General features: G+C 38.4%; 1 protein-coding gene across 2 annotated transcripts in view; it reads left to right on the top strand.

Annotated features, from left to right (window-relative positions):
• LOC128018939 (plexin A3-like) overlaps positions 1 to 18,104 on the top strand; it is a 157,355-nt gene that overhangs the window by 129,259 nt on the left and 9,992 nt on the right. For both annotated transcript variants that reach the window (XM_052604834.1, XM_052604835.1), the window contains exons 15-24: positions 722 to 858; positions 2,111 to 2,278; positions 4,217 to 4,310; positions 4,414 to 4,653; positions 5,336 to 5,479; positions 8,403 to 8,637; positions 10,091 to 10,233; positions 10,731 to 10,987; positions 12,397 to 12,463; positions 14,915 to 15,061. In XM_052604834.1, the coding sequence (XP_052460794.1) occupies positions 722 to 858; positions 2,111 to 2,278; positions 4,217 to 4,310; positions 4,414 to 4,653; positions 5,336 to 5,479; positions 8,403 to 8,637; positions 10,091 to 10,233; positions 10,731 to 10,987; positions 12,397 to 12,463; positions 14,915 to 15,061 (1,632 nt within the window). The remainder of the gene's footprint in view (positions 1 to 721; positions 859 to 2,110; positions 2,279 to 4,216; positions 4,311 to 4,413; positions 4,654 to 5,335; positions 5,480 to 8,402; positions 8,638 to 10,090; positions 10,234 to 10,730; positions 10,988 to 12,396; positions 12,464 to 14,914; positions 15,062 to 18,104) is intronic.

The following is an 18,104-nucleotide window of genomic DNA, read 5'->3' on the forward strand; positions in this document are numbered from 1 at the left end:
CGCAGCGGTTATATTTTAATCGTTCTTTTCATATCGATTCCCTTATTGCTGCTAACATTTTGTTTGTGGTGATTTACGTGCAGCTAATCAATACGAATCCATCCTTTGAGACTCAGCCAATCCGGTTTGCACTTGAAACCGATAAATCATTAGGATTCCCACTCCTCCGTCCCGTTAGCCAATCAAATCAACTGGTGGAGCACATGTGATAATGTAGTTGAAGCAAAGGGGAATGTAAAGAATGATACAATTACCCCTTCCTCCCCACTGAGTTTTAAGTGGTGCCCAGCAGGAATAAGGCATTAGTCTATTATCCCAAGCCCAGGAGCTTTACGTACACACACACACACACACACACACACACACACATATATATGACCCTGCCTGGATTCCCTCTACATCTAATCAATAGCGTCCAGGCAGTTCCAGTCGTGCAGAAGGATAAAGCAAATGAACACACGCTCTCTGACCAATTACACAGGTATGCCACTAATTACTGTGAGAAGACAGGACTGCGTCGGAGCCTGACAGGTCCTGCGCTGAAACAAACGAGCCCTGCACGGGGCGAGAGCAAACAGGACATTTCCATTACAGTGATGAGTGTAATCTCTTCGTGTAGTACTTCGTGAATGAGGAAAACAAGTGCATGCTGGATCATCTGAATCTCGCTTCGTGAGCTCCATCTGTTCGGAAGTAACCGCTGCTTTTCTCGTCTCTCTAGACTCCGAGTTTCAACCGGGTGCGGCCGGAGAAAGGACCCGTGTCCGGCGGGACCAGGCTGACTATCTCAGGCCGACATCTGGACGCCGGGAGCTCCGTGACTGTGTTTTTGGCCCAGGAAGAGTGTCTGTTTGTCAGGTGAGCAGCTTTTCTGTCAGCTCTGAACCGGATCTTCCGGTTGAGGATCACATCTGTGTCCCTCAACATCTGTGGGATACAGTTGGACTTCGGAGGAAGCGAGATATGTCATTTCCAGATGAAATCAAATGAGCGCGCATGGCTGTCTTCAAATATGTCCACATGCTCATGTTGCAGGAAGCATGATGCATTACTAGTTGTGATTGTTAGTGAGCTGTGTGGTGATTAAAATGCAGGAGCATCTGCTTTGTGACGTGACGTGTGGCCAAGTATGGGAACCCATCCTCCCAATTCACTAACAAATCTTAGCTGGTGAATCTGGTTGAGCAAAGAAATCTTGCTGGCACAAAAAACATAAGTAAACATGAAGAAAATTAAGTAAAAAAAAAACTTTCAACTTCTACTTTCAACAATTTTAATTTTAGCCAATCAACTGGCACTGTAGTCATTAAATAACAATTATATATTAAGATGAATATATATGTTTATCTATTTTTAATGAGTACATACATCTAATCTACATCGATAATTACATTGATTAAAATAATGTGTGTGTGTGTGTGTGTGTGTGTGTGTGTGTGTGTGTGTGTGTGTGTATATATATATATATATATATATATATATATATATATATATAACACGCAATTTAATTTTTTTAATTGGTCATTTTCAATGAATATTTGAACATTTAATGACTACAGAATTAGAAGAAGATTTTTTGTATTATCTATTTTTATTTAACTTATGATTTCATTTTTGTCAGAAATAAGCCATTTCTGTAATTGTGTAATTAAAATTAGATTGTTAAATCTAATATCATGGTGCCTTTAAAGCCAGTATGAAAGCAATTTACTGACTGGTTTATTCTGGTCTAGCCATGTTGATTACTAGCAAATCTCAGCTGGTGAATCTGGTTTGCCAAAAATGTCTTGCTGGTAGAAAAACCAGCATCCAAGACACATTAGAGGTCCTTTCAACCTATTGAAAAAAAACCAGTCTAAACCAGTCTAAGGTGGTTAGCTGGCCTTCCAGCCTTGGCAAAATGGCTAAGCTGTTTCTGAAAGGGTTTTAGGGTTTTTAGACTTATGACTGACCAGATAAACACCAGTTTAAATAAACCATCTTAAAACTAGACAAGACCAGCGAACCACTGTAGGCTGGTTTAGGCTATTAATGCAGTCAGGTTTTAATAATTTCTTCATAATGTAAAGAATTATGTAAATTGCTTTAACTTCATGTTTTGTTCCAACAGGAGAACGATGCATGAGATAGTGTGTGTGACGCCAGCGTCAGCATCAGGCTCTGGAGCTTCATCCGTCAAGCTCTTCATTGACAAGGCCGAGGTCATCAGCGATACACGCTACATTTACACTGAAGATCCAACCATTTCCAGCGTAGAGCCCAACTGGAGCATCATCAAGTACGTTAACACAGTCTCACACATGCTTAGTGGCTCTGTTCCAAACCCTCACTGTCTGCTGTCTGCTAACTTCAAAGACAACTTCCTAAGCCTAATGGAATTTCATAAACGAATGAACTGAAATGCTGCACGTGGACAGAAACTCACTCACAGCTGCCTCCTACAGAGAGTTAGCATATGTCAGTGTCTAATTAGCACAAAGAATATATGGCAAGCTTGAGAACTGATAATTAAAATAGTTTGAGTGAAATAGAAATAAAAATATATGGTCGATACACCATCCTGGATGAGAATACGATTAGCGCATTGTAATCTGTGATTGCCTTATATCTTAAAGCCAGACAGGACAGCAAACCACTATAGGCTGAATTAAACAGTTTATGATGGAAGAAATTCATGAATGGAAGAATGAAAAAAATATATATATGAAAATGGCTAAATTTGAACCATTTTTTTAAAATAATAATAAATTTTTGCTTTTTTTTTTTTCTTAAAATGTTTCACTTTTTGCCTTTATTTGTTTATGGATATTTAATGACTGCAGTGCTTATTTCTTAGTTGAAATGAGAATTAGAAGTTATATATTAAAAGTAATGTGAAAAAAATAATGTTTTTTCTTTATTTCACTTTTAAACATATGATTCAGTTTCTAACTACCGTATTTTTCGGACTATGAGTCGCACCTGAGTATAAGGGTGTACTCACACTAGCCAGTTAGAACCGTGCCCAAGTGCGTTTGACCACCAAAGCGCGGTTCGTTTGACTAGTGTGAGTGCTCCGAATCGTGCCCATGCGCGGCTCGATTAGCCGGCCCTGGCCCGCTTGGAAGAGGTGGGCCAGGGCACGGTTCAGTTGGACTCGGGCGCGGTTCGCATGCAGTGTGAGCGCTAACCGTGCCGGGGCACGGAAAAGGACGCTTTGCATCATGGTTTTGCGACGCTCCAAAACCAACATGGCAGGGAAAGGGTCGCTTTGGTCTACGGCAGAGGTGCAAAGCGCATAAAAACTAAAAACTGCAAAGTCCTTGCTGCACTTCAGCTGGTACCTTGCAAACATCCTCATACGAGCAGCACGATTACGTGAAAATTTTCGCGCCACTAAGGCGACACATCTGTTTAACAACAGGCTGTGAGAGGGCTGTGGAACCAACACAAAATTATCCACAAAGAAAACAGAGCGATGGACTCCATTGTGTTCAGAGAGCGCCGCTCTTCCTGTTTATCCCGAAACCGTCGCACCATAATGACGTAAGCGTGCTCCGGCACGAATGCTGAAACCCTATATGTGAGTGCAGGCCAGAGGGGGAGGGGGGAGGGGGGACAATCGTACTCGGGGCCCGGTTCATGGCAACCGTGCCTAGTGTGAGTACACCCTAAATCGCTTCAGTCCAAAAATACGTCATGATGAGGAAAAAAACATCGCACTGGACTATAAGTCGCATTTATTTAGAACCAAGAGAAAACATTACCGTCTCCAGCCGCGAGAGGGCGCTCTATGCTGCTCAGTGTAAACTACAGGAGTATAGAGGAGCATAGTGAGCTCTCTCGCAGCTGTAGACAGTAATGTTTTCTATTGGTTAATTTCTCTCGGTTAATTTCTCTTGTTTCATGTCAAATTAATTTAGATAAATAGGTCACACCTGACTATAAGTCGCAGGACCAGCCAAACTATGAAAAATAGTGCGAATTATAGTCCGTAAAATACGGTAAATAAGCATTGTATTTATTAAACACCCACTAGCGTTACATATGTACAGAATATGTATGTGTGTTGCCTTTAATTTTGACTAAAGTGATATTTTAGAAGGTCAAAATTGTGCTGCTTACTGTTGACTAGAGGCTAAATTCTGACTCACTAGAAGCAGATGCACAGTTATATATGCAGAGTCACTCAGTTTGAGGTATGAGACTTGTGAAACTTGCTTGTTTGTTCTGATAGTGGCAGCACCACCCTCGCGGTCACAGGGACCAATCTGCTAACCATTCAGGAACCCAAAGTCAGAGCCAGATATGGAGGAGTGGAGACCACAAACGTGAGTTCCCCACCAGCTGTCCTTCTCCTGTCTGCCTGCACCATCATTACGGATAGCTTGTTGTTTACACGATCGGTACAAATGTGGGGATGTTCCTCTGTAGGTTTGTACGGTGGTGAATGACTCTGTGATGACGTGCTTGGCTCCGGGGATCATCTACACCAAACGCCAGGTTCCAGATTGCGGAGTTCATCCAGATGAGTTTGGCTTCATCCTGGACCATGTGTCCGCCCTCCTCATCCTCAATGGAACTCCTTTCACCTACTATCCCAACCCCACCTTTGATCCCCTTGGGAATGCTGGGATTCTGGAGGTCAAACCAGGATCACCCATCATCTTGAAGGCATGACCTTTGACATAATCTCATCATCCTGTATTTAGATTTTCTCATTTGGAATTTGTGTATCTCTATCTCATGAAGAGTGTCATGTTTTGCTCCAGTGTCATTTTTTCCATAATGTAAAATTATATGTATTTATTGTACAAGAAAATGACGATTAAGAAACTGTTTATTAAATTAGGATTTTTTTAAATTAAGCAAATTCACAATTTCTCACGTCATAGTTTTTATTATTATTATTATTAAAATTAAATTACATTTTAAATGTATATACCAAATATGACCATAAGGTGTACTTATGTTTTACTAATATGCTTTACAATTTAAAATGTTTAATTTTGCATAACATAAAATTAAGGAAAGGGGTTTAAATGTGTTAAATCACAATAAAAATATAATGTCACAGTATTTTAATGTTCTTAAACCAGGTAAAATTTTCTTTTTTTATTTATTTGAATATAATGATGTTGTTGTTGTTTTTTTTGTGTTTTTTTTTTATATTATACCATTTAAAATATACAGTTATTTCATATATAGTATAATTATATATGATTTATATTATGTAATTTATGATTTATATCATATTAAATTTTTCAATTTGGGGGTGAAATATGACCTGAACGTTTCAAATGATATTTATCACTTTTTGGTGAATTCAGTTTTTGGTCCTTTTATCTCTAAAAAGGGCAAGAACCTCATCCCCTCTGCTCCTGGCAACGCCCGCCTGAATTACAGTGTGATGATTGGAGAAACGCCCTGTCTGTTAACAGTCTCTGAATCTCAGCTGCTCTGTGATTCACCAGATCTGACCGGAGAACAGCGAGTGATGGTGAGGATCATGCATGACATTAATTACGACATTTCCCACTGTGCATTATAAACGCCTAATCTATAAGGAGCCTCTTGTGCTGGTGAAGAGTAAAACATACTCACTTCTCATTGCACTGACTGAGAATTTACGGCTCCTTATTTATTGTATATCAACCAATAAAGGTGGCAGAAAATGAATTGATGTTGAATGAAATGCTGAATGTTTGGTTTGCATGGACTCGGGCATTGTGCCTCTCATTTAATCAGTCTCTTAATAAGCCACTGCCGCATGGCCATTTTTTACCTTTAGTGCTAAACAGGAAAACATAAAGGTCAACTGGAAGTGGCTCGCCGTACATTAAGTGCTTATAAGGATTAAAGGGAGCGCTGATACAAGCAATTTTCCACGTAATCTAGCTATCTGCTCTCCCAGCAGCAGACTGGAATCCTTCATAACCTTTCTGAGCACTGACATGTGCTTAAAAATAGCATTTGAGACGAGTTCAGCCCCCTTAATTGATAATAATGGCTTTCATTAGAGGTCATTGCTCAGGAAATCATCACTATTGTTGTTACTTATACTTTTGTTAATCATTTAAACGAACCCTTTACCCTAAGTATTAAACTTTAGTACTTTATCATGTTTTACCCTGCACCGTTGTCATGAATGAGTCTGTTTACATGCACCCTCTTGCGATTATAATAAGATTTTGGCAATATTCCGATTTAACTTTACCTCATATAAATGCAATACTTCTATTTGAATAATGTGATTAAACTCATAATCGCAGCAAGCATAATCGTTTTAAAATTGATGGCGTACACTGATTTTAATCTAAATATACAGGCATGTAAACACCTTAATCACAATATTGCTGCTCTGACCAAAGTGCGTATGTGCTTGTGACATACATGAATGACGTGACTAACACCTGCATTAATACGCAGATTAGAAACGATGGCAGGGAAGAATGCTTCACATTTCTGGGGAAAACATAACTCGCTGCCACCAGTGTGTTCCCTTACCCCCTCATCCAGAAACGGCGAGTAGAACGCGATGGCAGTGTAGGCAAACGAATTGCCATCACATTTCTATGGCACTGAAAAAACATGGAATGCAACCATACAAGCGTGTTTTGCATTAGACACATGCATTAGACAAATGAAGTGCTCACGGCCTCATAAAGTAGGGAGAACGCCCACTAGCAACCTCTTCGCCAGCCCCTGGTGAAATGAAGAGCGACTTTCGGGAGCAACAGCCAATACGAGCAACAGTAGAGCTCATGTGATCCTCTCTCAGCTATTGTGGTGAAGAAAGATGAAGGAAAAATAGATCCTTGCTGTGAGCAATAATCCCGTCTTGTATGACATGTTTCTTCCCACACACATACAGGGACATATTAAAGAAAAAATATGCTTGATTTCAGCGTTGTCTGAAATCGTGGGGATTTACAATTGCCTGTAAAACTAGATCTTAAATAATTTCTTTCAATAATATCTTGTATGACTGCAAACAAAGCCATAAATGTGTAACGGGTCTAACGTAGCCCTTGCGTGGGTGCATATTGAAAAGGAACTGTTAGCCCTTTTTCCAGCTTCTTGGCACAGCTTGCTCGACCAGCACCTGACCAGAATCGTGTTCTTACATTTGTTAGAGAAAGTTGGAAATTGTATCTCCAAAACTTCAAACAAACCCTGCGGGCTGACACCTAGAGCCTCGATTTGGTATAATACTAAATGACAAACAGATAGAAAACATTTCTACTGGACACAGTGTGCTATTAATAAAGGGATTTGATTCTTGGAAAACCTCTGGGTAAAACACATGGGATTTACAATAAATATTACAATATAAACTGTTGCTGTGTAAAAGAATACTGCTGTAAAAAACACCTTATTTGATTAAAGTGTTTGTTTTCATGTTTCAAGTGTTTTGTTCATATAGCAGTACTTTTTTTACTTTGTGCATAACAATGCAATTATTCGCAGAAAACCATGTGAGTAATCGCGATTAAGAAAAAGTTTTTAAAAAGTAGTTTTAAATCAACTAATGTTTGCCAATTCAGTTTCCAAACTGTATTGGCGAACATTTGGTGCAAAACCTTGTCAAAGCAAATTGCTTTCAAAACTGATCAATAGAATCACAAGAAGTCAATTCTATTCAAATTCAGGAGCTTCTCCTCTAAATATAAGGTAAACATTCACATTAAGCCACTTAATTTGATCCAACACCTTCCTGTTTGGCTGATTAGCACTAACTCAGTATCAAAGAGCCGATTATTCAGTTTGAGTTAGTGAATCCACAGTGTGGAGAAACACCCGTAGAAAAGAAAAAAAAGAGTTCAAGAGAGACGTAGTAAGAGCCAGAGTGCCGGGATCTCTCAGCTAATGACCTGACACATATCGACAGCGCTCCAGGATTCACTTTGTTCCCCTCTATCACCAGGTCTCAATAATTCATGCAGCCACGCGGGGTACAAGCAGCCACAGAAAGGTGAAACTTGTTAGGACAGATGGCTGGATGCCGCGTTTAATTGGTCCACGAATAGTGCAAGGCTGAGCTCCCGGTACCAAGCCTCAGTCAGACCGAATCTCTAACTAGACCTCTATTACCTGCTGATTTCTGCCTAATTGCTTTCACACCTGTGCCAAAGTTATTTTTTTGAAGTAATTGGATATGGATTAGTGGTCATGGTGTCTGACGGAGGCATGGGCGATTGTTCTCTCGCCGCAAGTGGAGGAACGCGATGTGAACGTGTCAAACGAGTGCATAATTCTGTAGTAATTCTAATTGTGAGCTGATTTCATTCAAGAAGGAACAGTATGAGTGCCCTCAGCCAATCAAAAGCTCTCATCATGACCCACTAAAGACAGCAGGGTCATTAGATTGAAGGGCCTTGCACTCAACCCATTCTGATAGTTTCTTTTGTCTGTGCGTGTAGATTCTCGTGGGCGGCCTGGAATATTCTCCTGGAATGCTTCACATTTATTCTGACAGCACTCTCACGCTGCCTGCCATCATCGGGATCGGAGCCGGCGGCGGCGTCCTCCTCATCGCCATCATCGCCGTGCTCATCGCCTACAAGCGCAAGACACGGGACGCCGACCGCACGCTCAAACGCCTACAGTTGCAGATGGACAATCTGGAGTCCCGGGTGGCGCTAGAGTGCAAGGAAGGTATGATTTTTGGGGTAGTTCAGCATCTGTTGTGCATATGCAAAGCTGTTTCAGACAGGTGTGGAGAGTGTTTTAATGAGCTACTAATGGTTTTAACCCATAGGATAAATCAAATGGAGCTGTTATGTATTATTTTACTGTGCGTGAAGTTTCCCGTGGGCACTGAACGGGAGTGAGTCGGATGCGTCTCTCACACTGCAGTAGCCTGGATTCTTGCAGAGTTTGACGCAGTCTTTGTGGAGGGATTGAACTGGGTCATGACGTCAGAAAGTCCTCATCCTTTGATACCGGTTTTATTCACGGCTTTAAAAGGATCTGTAGCTCAGGCAGACACTATGCGGTGTTATTTATGCATTTGTTAAAAGAATGCCATGAGATACTGGAATGAATGCAGCTTTAAAGTTTTTCATTCGTGTCTTTTGTCAGTGGGCATAGTTTCCCATAGACTAAAACTGTTTGAATTCATACCAGAAGTGCTGTTATATAAAGAGAGAGAGAGTGCAATTTTACAATTTGTAACAATATAATACATGTAGGATGCATTTGCAACTTGGTCAAAAGTAACAGTAAATACGTTTATAATGTTACTGAAGATTTCCATTTCAAATAAATACTGTTTTTTAAAACTTTCAAATAATCCTGAAAAAAGTATCACAATTTTCCACAAAAATATTAAGCATCACAACTGTTTTCAACATTGAAAATAAGAATAAATCACCACACTAGCATTATTTCCTATGGATCAAATGACAGTGAAGAAGTATTGGCTCCAGTCAGAAATTCAGCTTTGGCATTACAGGAATAAATTACATTTTAAAATACATTCACATATATTTCTGTGTAATATATGCACTGTGTTTGTGTGTATGTATGTATATAGTAAATTTTGTCTAACATAATTGTTAATTTAAATACAACCATGTATTTTTTGTGTACTATTAATTATGTAATATACAATTTATTTACAATATATTATTTAATGATAGCAGAAATACAGAAAAGATCACTTTTACTTATTGTAGTACTGAACTCACTTTAAAAAAATCGGGAAGATTCAATATTTTTGTGCTCTACAACTCAATTAAAGAGAAAAATGACTTCAATTTTCTTGTTTGAAATCATTGATGGATAATTTAATTGAATTGAATCTCCATAGCTGGAGTCTCTGATGAATGTAAAAAATTGCCCTATTAGACAAGAAAAGAGTGTTTGATTACCATCAACAGAACAGAACAACCAGCTACACGGAGAAGTTGGAAAACAATTAAATTAGAATCTTTTTTAGTTTCATTGTTTCTGTGTCAAATTTCAGAAATGATAAAAAATGGAAATGACACAAATAAAAATGTCTTACTATATTGTAACTAATACAAGAAATCTCTGTCTGTCACTGTATATGAGGTCTTCTTCAGTCTGATGGATGCATTTCTCTTTTGCTCTTTATTTCTCTCAGCATTCGCTGAGCTGCAGACAGATATCCAAGAGCTGACAAACGACATGGACGGTGTGAAGATCCCTTTCCTGGAGTATCGTAACTACACCATGAGAGTGATGTTCCCTGGCATTGAAGAACACCCCGTTCTAAAAGAGCTGGACGTAAGGGAACTTTTAAAACCTCCTGTTTCAATTTCTCTGGCCCCAGGTGTCGTCTGTCACTCGCAAGGGCCAATAAGTAGGTTGCCACAACTCATAGACCATTTTCTTTTAATCCTTCTGCCAAAAAATGAAAGCAAAAAAAAAAAAAAAACTAGATGTGCTTTAAAAAGATCCCCTAAGCTCTGAAGTTTCGGTACTGCTGTCTCAGTAGTGAGCTTCAGAGCGAACGCCCCTCTTACAGCATGCTTTTTAATTAAAACCTCAGGCAGAATGAATCAGCAGCCCTGCAAAGCCCTGGTGGAATAGCTGTCTAGAGACGTGCCTTACCAAAAAATGTGTTGAAAATAGTCAGCAAACAATTAAATCTCAGCGCAGCGGAGCTTTCATTCAGGCAACAATTGTTGTTGCGCATGTTTCTCTCATCTCATGCTTTTCCATTTGTGTTTTTGTTTTCCTGCTTTTTCTTTCGATTAATCAAATGTTCCCTCTCCTCTCAGTCTCCGGCTAATGTGGAGAAGGCCCTACGCTCTTTCAGTCAACTGCTGAACAACAAGATGTTCCTGCTGACCTTCATCCACACACTAGAGGCTCAGAGGTCCTTCTCCATGCGGGATCGTGGCAACGTGGCCTCCCTCCTCATGGCGGCGCTGCAGGGACGGATGGAGTACGCCACTGTGGTTCTCAAACAGCTTCTTGCCGACCTGATCGAAAAGAACCTGGAGAACCGTAACCACCCCAAACTGCTGCTTAGACGGTAAGAGATAATTCACATTTCTTACTCAAAGTTACTAGATGATTCATCATCACTCTTGTAAAAAATAAACAATTATTAAGGCCCTAGAAACCCCCAGAATATCTTAGCAACTGCATAACAACATCCTAGCAACCCCCCAGAACACCTAAAGCTGCATTTCCACCACAGGAACTTTACCCAGGAACTAGGGACTTTGGGCCGGTACTCTGTGTGTTTCCACCGCAGGAACAAGGAACTAAATAAAGTTCCGGGTAAAAAAAATGCCCATCAAACTTTTTCAAAGTTCCGGAACTTTCAGGGGCGGGACTTGGGCGCTAAACATCCTGATTGGTTGAGTTCACGCAGTATTGGTTGAGTTTAACCACCATTTGTTCAGATCACTTTCAAAATATTACTATTATTGTGTCATGAAATGTAATTTTAAAGTTATTTCAGGTGAGAATGTAGTTGTTTAAAACTCAACTCAGTGGTTTATTATATATAAAGACAGCGCCTATTTAAAAATGTGTTTTTCTGATTTCGAAGACAGTCAGCTCCATGCGATCAGCGGGACTTCAGTGATCATGTATCTGCCGAGAGCAGCCTCACATCAGCTAGTCCTTTAGTGGTTAAACATAAAATATAATTCGTTTTGGTAATGTAACAGGTAATCTTTGGTCTGTATTCAATTTATCTATATGTTAAAATGAAAATAAAAAGAGGCAGTTGATGTAATATTTTGTTTCATTGTAATGGCTGTATATATACACATTTCCCTGAACTAAGTAAATTTCTGCGTCTGAAAAACTAAAGGAGGCAGTGGTATTTAATATCCTATTTCATTTAATTGTAAATATAGAGAGAGGAAATCCCAGATTGCAGTAGCCAAGGTGAGTTGACAGATATTAAACAATGCTGTTTGCAGATTTACTGGATATGTGTCATCGCGGACATCACACTCCCGAGTCGATTGCACAAAGTCAGAACTACAGAGAATGAAAGTCTTAAATGTGCGTACTTTGTAATATTCACCAAACTATTTGCCTAATCTTCACGGTACTTTAGACTGCGGTGGAGACACAGAAATCAACAGGTCTGGGGGCAAAATAGTTCCTGGGGAGAAAAGTTCCTGGTACAATTGTTCCTGGTAATTTCGGGGGAAATGCTGCATTAGTAGCCACCTAGCTATGCCTTAACAATCCCCAAAAATGTTTTAACCAAAAACCACTAAGAACACAATAACTACCACATAGCAACATTCTAAAACAGAAAACTTTAGCACCCAGAACACTACATAGCAGCATAGCAACATGTTAAAAAACACTCAGGATACCTTAACAACCACCTAGCAATACCATAACAACTATTCAGAAAAACCTACCAACGACACCGCTTAATTAGTATTTATGGATTGTGTTTGTGTTTGTCAGAACTGAATCCGTGGCTGAGAAGATGCTCACCAACTGGTTCACGTTCCTCCTTCACCGCTTCCTCAAGGTTTGTGATGTGTTTTCTAATATAGCCATACATTATGTCAGTTTTAATTATGTGCTATGCAAAGTCCTACGTGAAATTGAGCTACACCCTCAAACCTCTCTCTGGTGAACTAGTATCTTATTTGCGAGAAGCTTTTGGCATGGTGACGTTTTTGATGACTTGACTCATCGCAAAGCCTGCTAATAAATCTTGCTAAACCCTACACTCCAGTTAGCGACTCAGGAATGCCACAGCTTCCGCCGCGTGGAGGCTGAGAGGGCACTCGCTTAGTCCCACATCCTGTCAGGTGTTACAGAGTTCACCAAGATGACCCAAAAACCACTGAATCAGGCTAAAGCAGATTGAGATGGCTATTAGCATTAAGGGTGGGAACATCAGGCCCTTTGTGCATTCAGGGCTGGAATCGCTCTACGGAATGTAGCACTGGCCGGCCGCCCAGCGTCTTTACATCACATGAGTGCAGATGTTAAAGTGTTTGGCCACCTTACGTGCCTCTAGGAGTAATTACCACAAAATGTTTCCTCGGTACGGCTCTATTGCACAGCCTGGGTGTGTTTCATATATATACTGAGCCAAAGTATTCAGTATGTTTATATCTGTTGTACATTTGTCACATACATCACCTTATTAATAAACATTTATTTTGGGCATCACTTTAACATTACATTCATAAAGAGCATATATACGCAGCGAACATTCTTAGAACTTTCTGGCAAGGTTCTCTCAAAACTTTGAACAAATATTCTGCTCGTAACCTTAATATTGAAAAGTAACATTCCCATGATTTTTGCAAAATCGTTAAATAGAACATTCCTTTGGAGTTTTATTTATTTGTTATCATATAATAATAAAAAAAAACTGGCCTTTGAAGTTTTTGTTTACATGGTATATATGTGTGTGTACCGTTTATTTATTATGTATATTAATAAATAATAGATAAATACAAACACATGCATGTATATATTTAAGAAAAATATATTTTTTATAAGTTAAATATACTTATATATAATATAAATTATATTAATATAAAAGTATATATATGTAAATACATGTAAAAAAAACAAAATATATGGTATATATGTGTGTGTATTTATATATTGTAGTGGAGAAAGCGCTCAATTCCCACGTCGTTTAGTCGGTGTGAGTGATAAAGTTATCCAGAAATAATTTATAAATTTATAAAAGTATTTCTTGAGTGCGTTTTTTTTCTTTTTTATTTCTGTGTATTTATATTTACATAATAAATATACGCAGTACACCTATATTATGTAAACAAAAACTTTTATTTTGAACGTGATTAATCATGATTAATCGTTGCCCAGCACTAAATTAAATGTAATAAATGATGATTAAATAAATTGCCATAAAACAAGTCCCGAAAGCTATATGCTATCATTATGTGATTTCACTTTTAGAGTTTTACAAAAGAAAGTCATGCAGGTTTGGAACACAATGAAGGTGTATAAATTATGATAGATTTTTAATTTTGGGTGACTTAATCCTACAAGGGTTACATAAATATTTGTTAACAGATATGTAGGGCTTTCTCTTGTGCTGTTAGTTCATGTTTACTCTGCTTCTGTTAAACCGTGTGAATTCTCCGTTCAAACGTGTCTGTTAGCGAATGAAACCTGGCGCGGATCCCGTGACACACATCTGTTGTGTCATAACAGGGTCTAACGGCCAGACTATGAATAGCAGATGGAGCCAGCCTCTAAAAGCAATAGAAAGATGAGGATTTGATGTATATATTAGGACGAAATGCATTTGACATAGTTCAGAGGCTGGTTGTTTTGAATTACTTGCTGTTAGGCTTGCAATGGATGCTGGGTAACCCTCTCCGCCTGCGTTAGAAGAGTGTGATTCAGGATGTCATGCTGTAATTAATAATGTCAAGCTGATCTCGCCTAAGAACTAAATAATAGCCTCCCCTCAGTATCGCTGTTTAGTCATCAAACGCTTTTAAGTGGGTAATTGGAGACTTCTCCACACTTCACAAATGCCATGTGAAAAGAACCGTGATCGGACGCGTCTCTCATTCTCACGGCCGCGCTTTCTTTCACTGCACACTTGCCTCCTTGTGTCTCTTTTTCGCTTCCTTCTGGTCCGAATATGTCTTTTTCTCTCTCCTTTCATTGCTTTTGCCTCTGCTTTTAAAGGTGCAATTAGGCGTGTTCGAAGTGTGTGAAAATTACAGCTCGTTGTGATTTTATTGAATTGATGTTCTGTGGTATTTTGAGCAGGAAGTCATCCTGAGTTCTTTAGCGTGTTCTTTAAAGGTAAAAGGTTTTAAAGGAGACATGTAATGGAAAACATGATTTTCTTGCTCTTTTGAAAATAAAATGGTGTAAAATATGACCTCTCTCTCCCTCCCTCTCTCTCTCTCTCTCTCTCTCTCTCTCTCTCTCTCTCTCTCTCTCTCTCCCTCCCTCTCTCTCTCTCTCTGTGCAGGAGTGTGCTGGCGAGCCTCTGTTTATGCTCTACTGTGCTATAAAACAGCAGATGGAAAAAGGTCCCATAGACGCCATCACAGGAGAGGCCAGATACTCCCTGAGCGAAGACAAGCTCATCCGACAGCAAATCGACTACAAGCAGCTGGTCAGTGTCCCCATGGTGACACTCTCTCACACATCCCATAATCCCCCCCTCTTCCTGTCTCCCAGCACCCACTGTTTTATTGAAGACCACAAGTGTTTGACATTTTAGCTCAAATATACATTTAAAAAGGACCAAATTCTACAAATGTTTTACCTTTTCAGATGCTTCCAGGCAGAAATCTTTTAATACTGTAGTAATACCAGTGTTGTTTTAGTGTACTATTATAATTTTGTTCATATTTCGAAGTACATTTGATTTTCATATTACCCTTTCTTTAATTCTAGTTAGTTTTAGTACTTTTGTACTTCAGGTTGAATTAAAATCAGATGTTTGCCTTGGCTACTAGCTGAAATAATTTATTTGTAAGTTTATTTATATATTTTTTTTTTTCAGTTAATATTTATTTAACTCAAGTAATGAAAACGAAGAATTTGTATTGTTTTAGTTTAAACCCTGACTAATATTTAACTTAATATTACTAATACACACTTTGCCCTTTCTTTTGGTGTAGTCTAGTATTCTGTCCACATTTGCAAGATCAGTGCTAGATCCAGAATCTTGTTTTTATAGTTCTGATTAAGATCCGGTTCTTAATTCTGAATCCTAATGTTCATTAGTGTCCCATTGACCCTTTAAAGATAAAACTGACTCGAGAGCTCAAAAGCCAATCAGGCAGATGATATCAGACCAAGCAAAGGAAGTTCTAACACGACTTTGAGAGCAGGGTTTGTCAAAGGCGGCGTAATGGAGACAAAGAATGACCTGATCAGAGCCTGTAAATACTGAAACAAACCTGAACATTTCTCATGGCATAAAACAACCCCAATGCTCCTCATTTATCTCAGCAGACAGCCAGGAAATACAGCGGCTGATTTACACTCTCTCTCTCTCTCTCTCTCTCTCTCTCTCTCTCTCTCTCTCGCATACAGAAACATGACTACACAAAAGAGCATATTTACTGTCTGCACCAACAGAGTTGTGTGCATTGATTTTAAATGGAACAATACGAGCCGACCAATGCACAAGCTTTAATCTATGGCTCCTAAGTAGTAGTTAAAGCTATCAGACATCTCATCAATTCCACAGTATTCAGGATAGATCCGCTTCAGGGAATCAATATATAGCACAGTTATTCAGCTGTCTTAGCTGTCAACCCTAAAGAGAAGCCCCTATGGGCCGACAGAAAAGGTCAGGCTCAGCTGTAACACAGCATGTATGTTGACATATTCATTAGGAGTGCAAACATTTGCCCTTGTTTTCATTCTTTGTTAAATAATGTGACACATCATGAATTATAAATTAGATTGTTCCAGTTCTGAATGCTGACTGGTCAGTCCAGCTATGCATATTAGATATTTAATTGTGCTTGCTCATTTCTGCCATATTACTACATCCATCTCTAGCTAAATTTTTTAGGCTAAATTCATGTGCAGTATTCAAAACGGTTTGTTCAAATAATTGAATTTCTATCATGTATGTATTTTTTAGGCTAAATCATATAGAATTGTAATAATTATTATGAAATAGCTTTTATTATTATTATTATTCTATAATTTTTATAATATATTATAAAAAATATTATATTATATTATATTATATTATATTATATTATATTATATTATATTATATTATATTATATATGAAGGGCCAAACTTTATATTAATTATAAATTATATAAAATGTATATAAAAAAATATAGAAATATATAAGTCTGAATATATAGAAGTGAATATATAGTTATAAGTCTGAATATATACATATATTATATTATATTATATATTAAACATTATATTAATTATAAATTATGGAAAAATGTTTATTAAAAAATATACATAGAAATATATAGAATATATAAGTCTGAATATATAGAAGTGAATATAAAGTTATAAGTCTGAATATATACATACATACATATGATATATAACATATATATAAAATGAAGATGATTAATACATACGAGATATCATTTCTCCAGAGTATTTCAATGGATCCAGTATTTACTCTTGCTTTAAGCATTAAACGCTTCAGCTGGACCAGGAAGTCTGGCTCTGGGTGTGTGAACACGTGCTAAAGGGCACACTAAAGTCACCTTTACACACTCTCATCTTCCCACACACACAGCCAGAGACGAGAACTGATCTTTATGGTGTTAAGCTTTCATAAAAGCCAAGCTCTGAGTTTCAGCCCAATCCAGTTTCTAAACCGACGCCGGATGTCCTAAATATAGCTGGGCTCCATCTCCGGGAGAATTCCGTAATTTGCTGTGTAATTGGGTTTTAATCACAAACTCCTCATGTGTGAGCCGCGGCTGGAGAGGAGGAATTGCCGTGAGCTAATGATCAGCGTGTAGCCGTGATTACGCGCACCAGTGCCAGCTGCATTGTTTTAATCACACAATTAACGTGGCCCATGCACACAAAAGGTCTTCTCATGAATTTATATGGACCGATGTCACGGTGTGAATGGAGATATATCAAAGCATCGGCTTCGTAACAAATGCTCGGCTCTCTAATGTAACTCGCATGCCTGTTTATGAAGCTGTTATTTGTATGTGTTACTCACTTGGTAAGTGCTGAGAGCTGTTTTTTATGATTTCGCTTACTGGCTGCATAAATGAGCTGATGCACACATCCTACAGCTTGTCTTATTTATTTTATCAATGCTGTATAGCTGCATGATGGTGTATTGCTTTATGAAGGTTTTACCATAGCAACTATCGCAAAAATTATGTACAGTGTATTCAAATATTCATTTCATACACTTACAGAAGTATTAAAAGTACCATGGAGTTACTATGTTTTATTTGGGCATGGTGCCATGGTTTGTATTTTCTTTAAGAAAAACTGTCGCGATGAACCGTAATAATGTCAAATTCTGTGAATTTTAACTTAGTTGTTCGTTCAGTTATGTACTTTTTTTCCTGAAATTCCTGCTGAACACTTCCTCGTCTGTCATTGGTTAGTCAAACAAATCGTCGCACCCCCAAATTCACACAATTGGTATATTTTAATTTTGGTTCCTTTCTAAAAACAAACAAAAAAGC

The sequence above is a fragment of the Carassius gibelio genome, chromosome A8 (assembly GCF_023724105.1).
Source record: "Carassius gibelio isolate Cgi1373 ecotype wild population from Czech Republic chromosome A8, carGib1.2-hapl.c, whole genome shotgun sequence".
Taxonomy (NCBI): Eukaryota; Metazoa; Chordata; class Actinopteri; order Cypriniformes; family Cyprinidae; genus Carassius; species Carassius gibelio.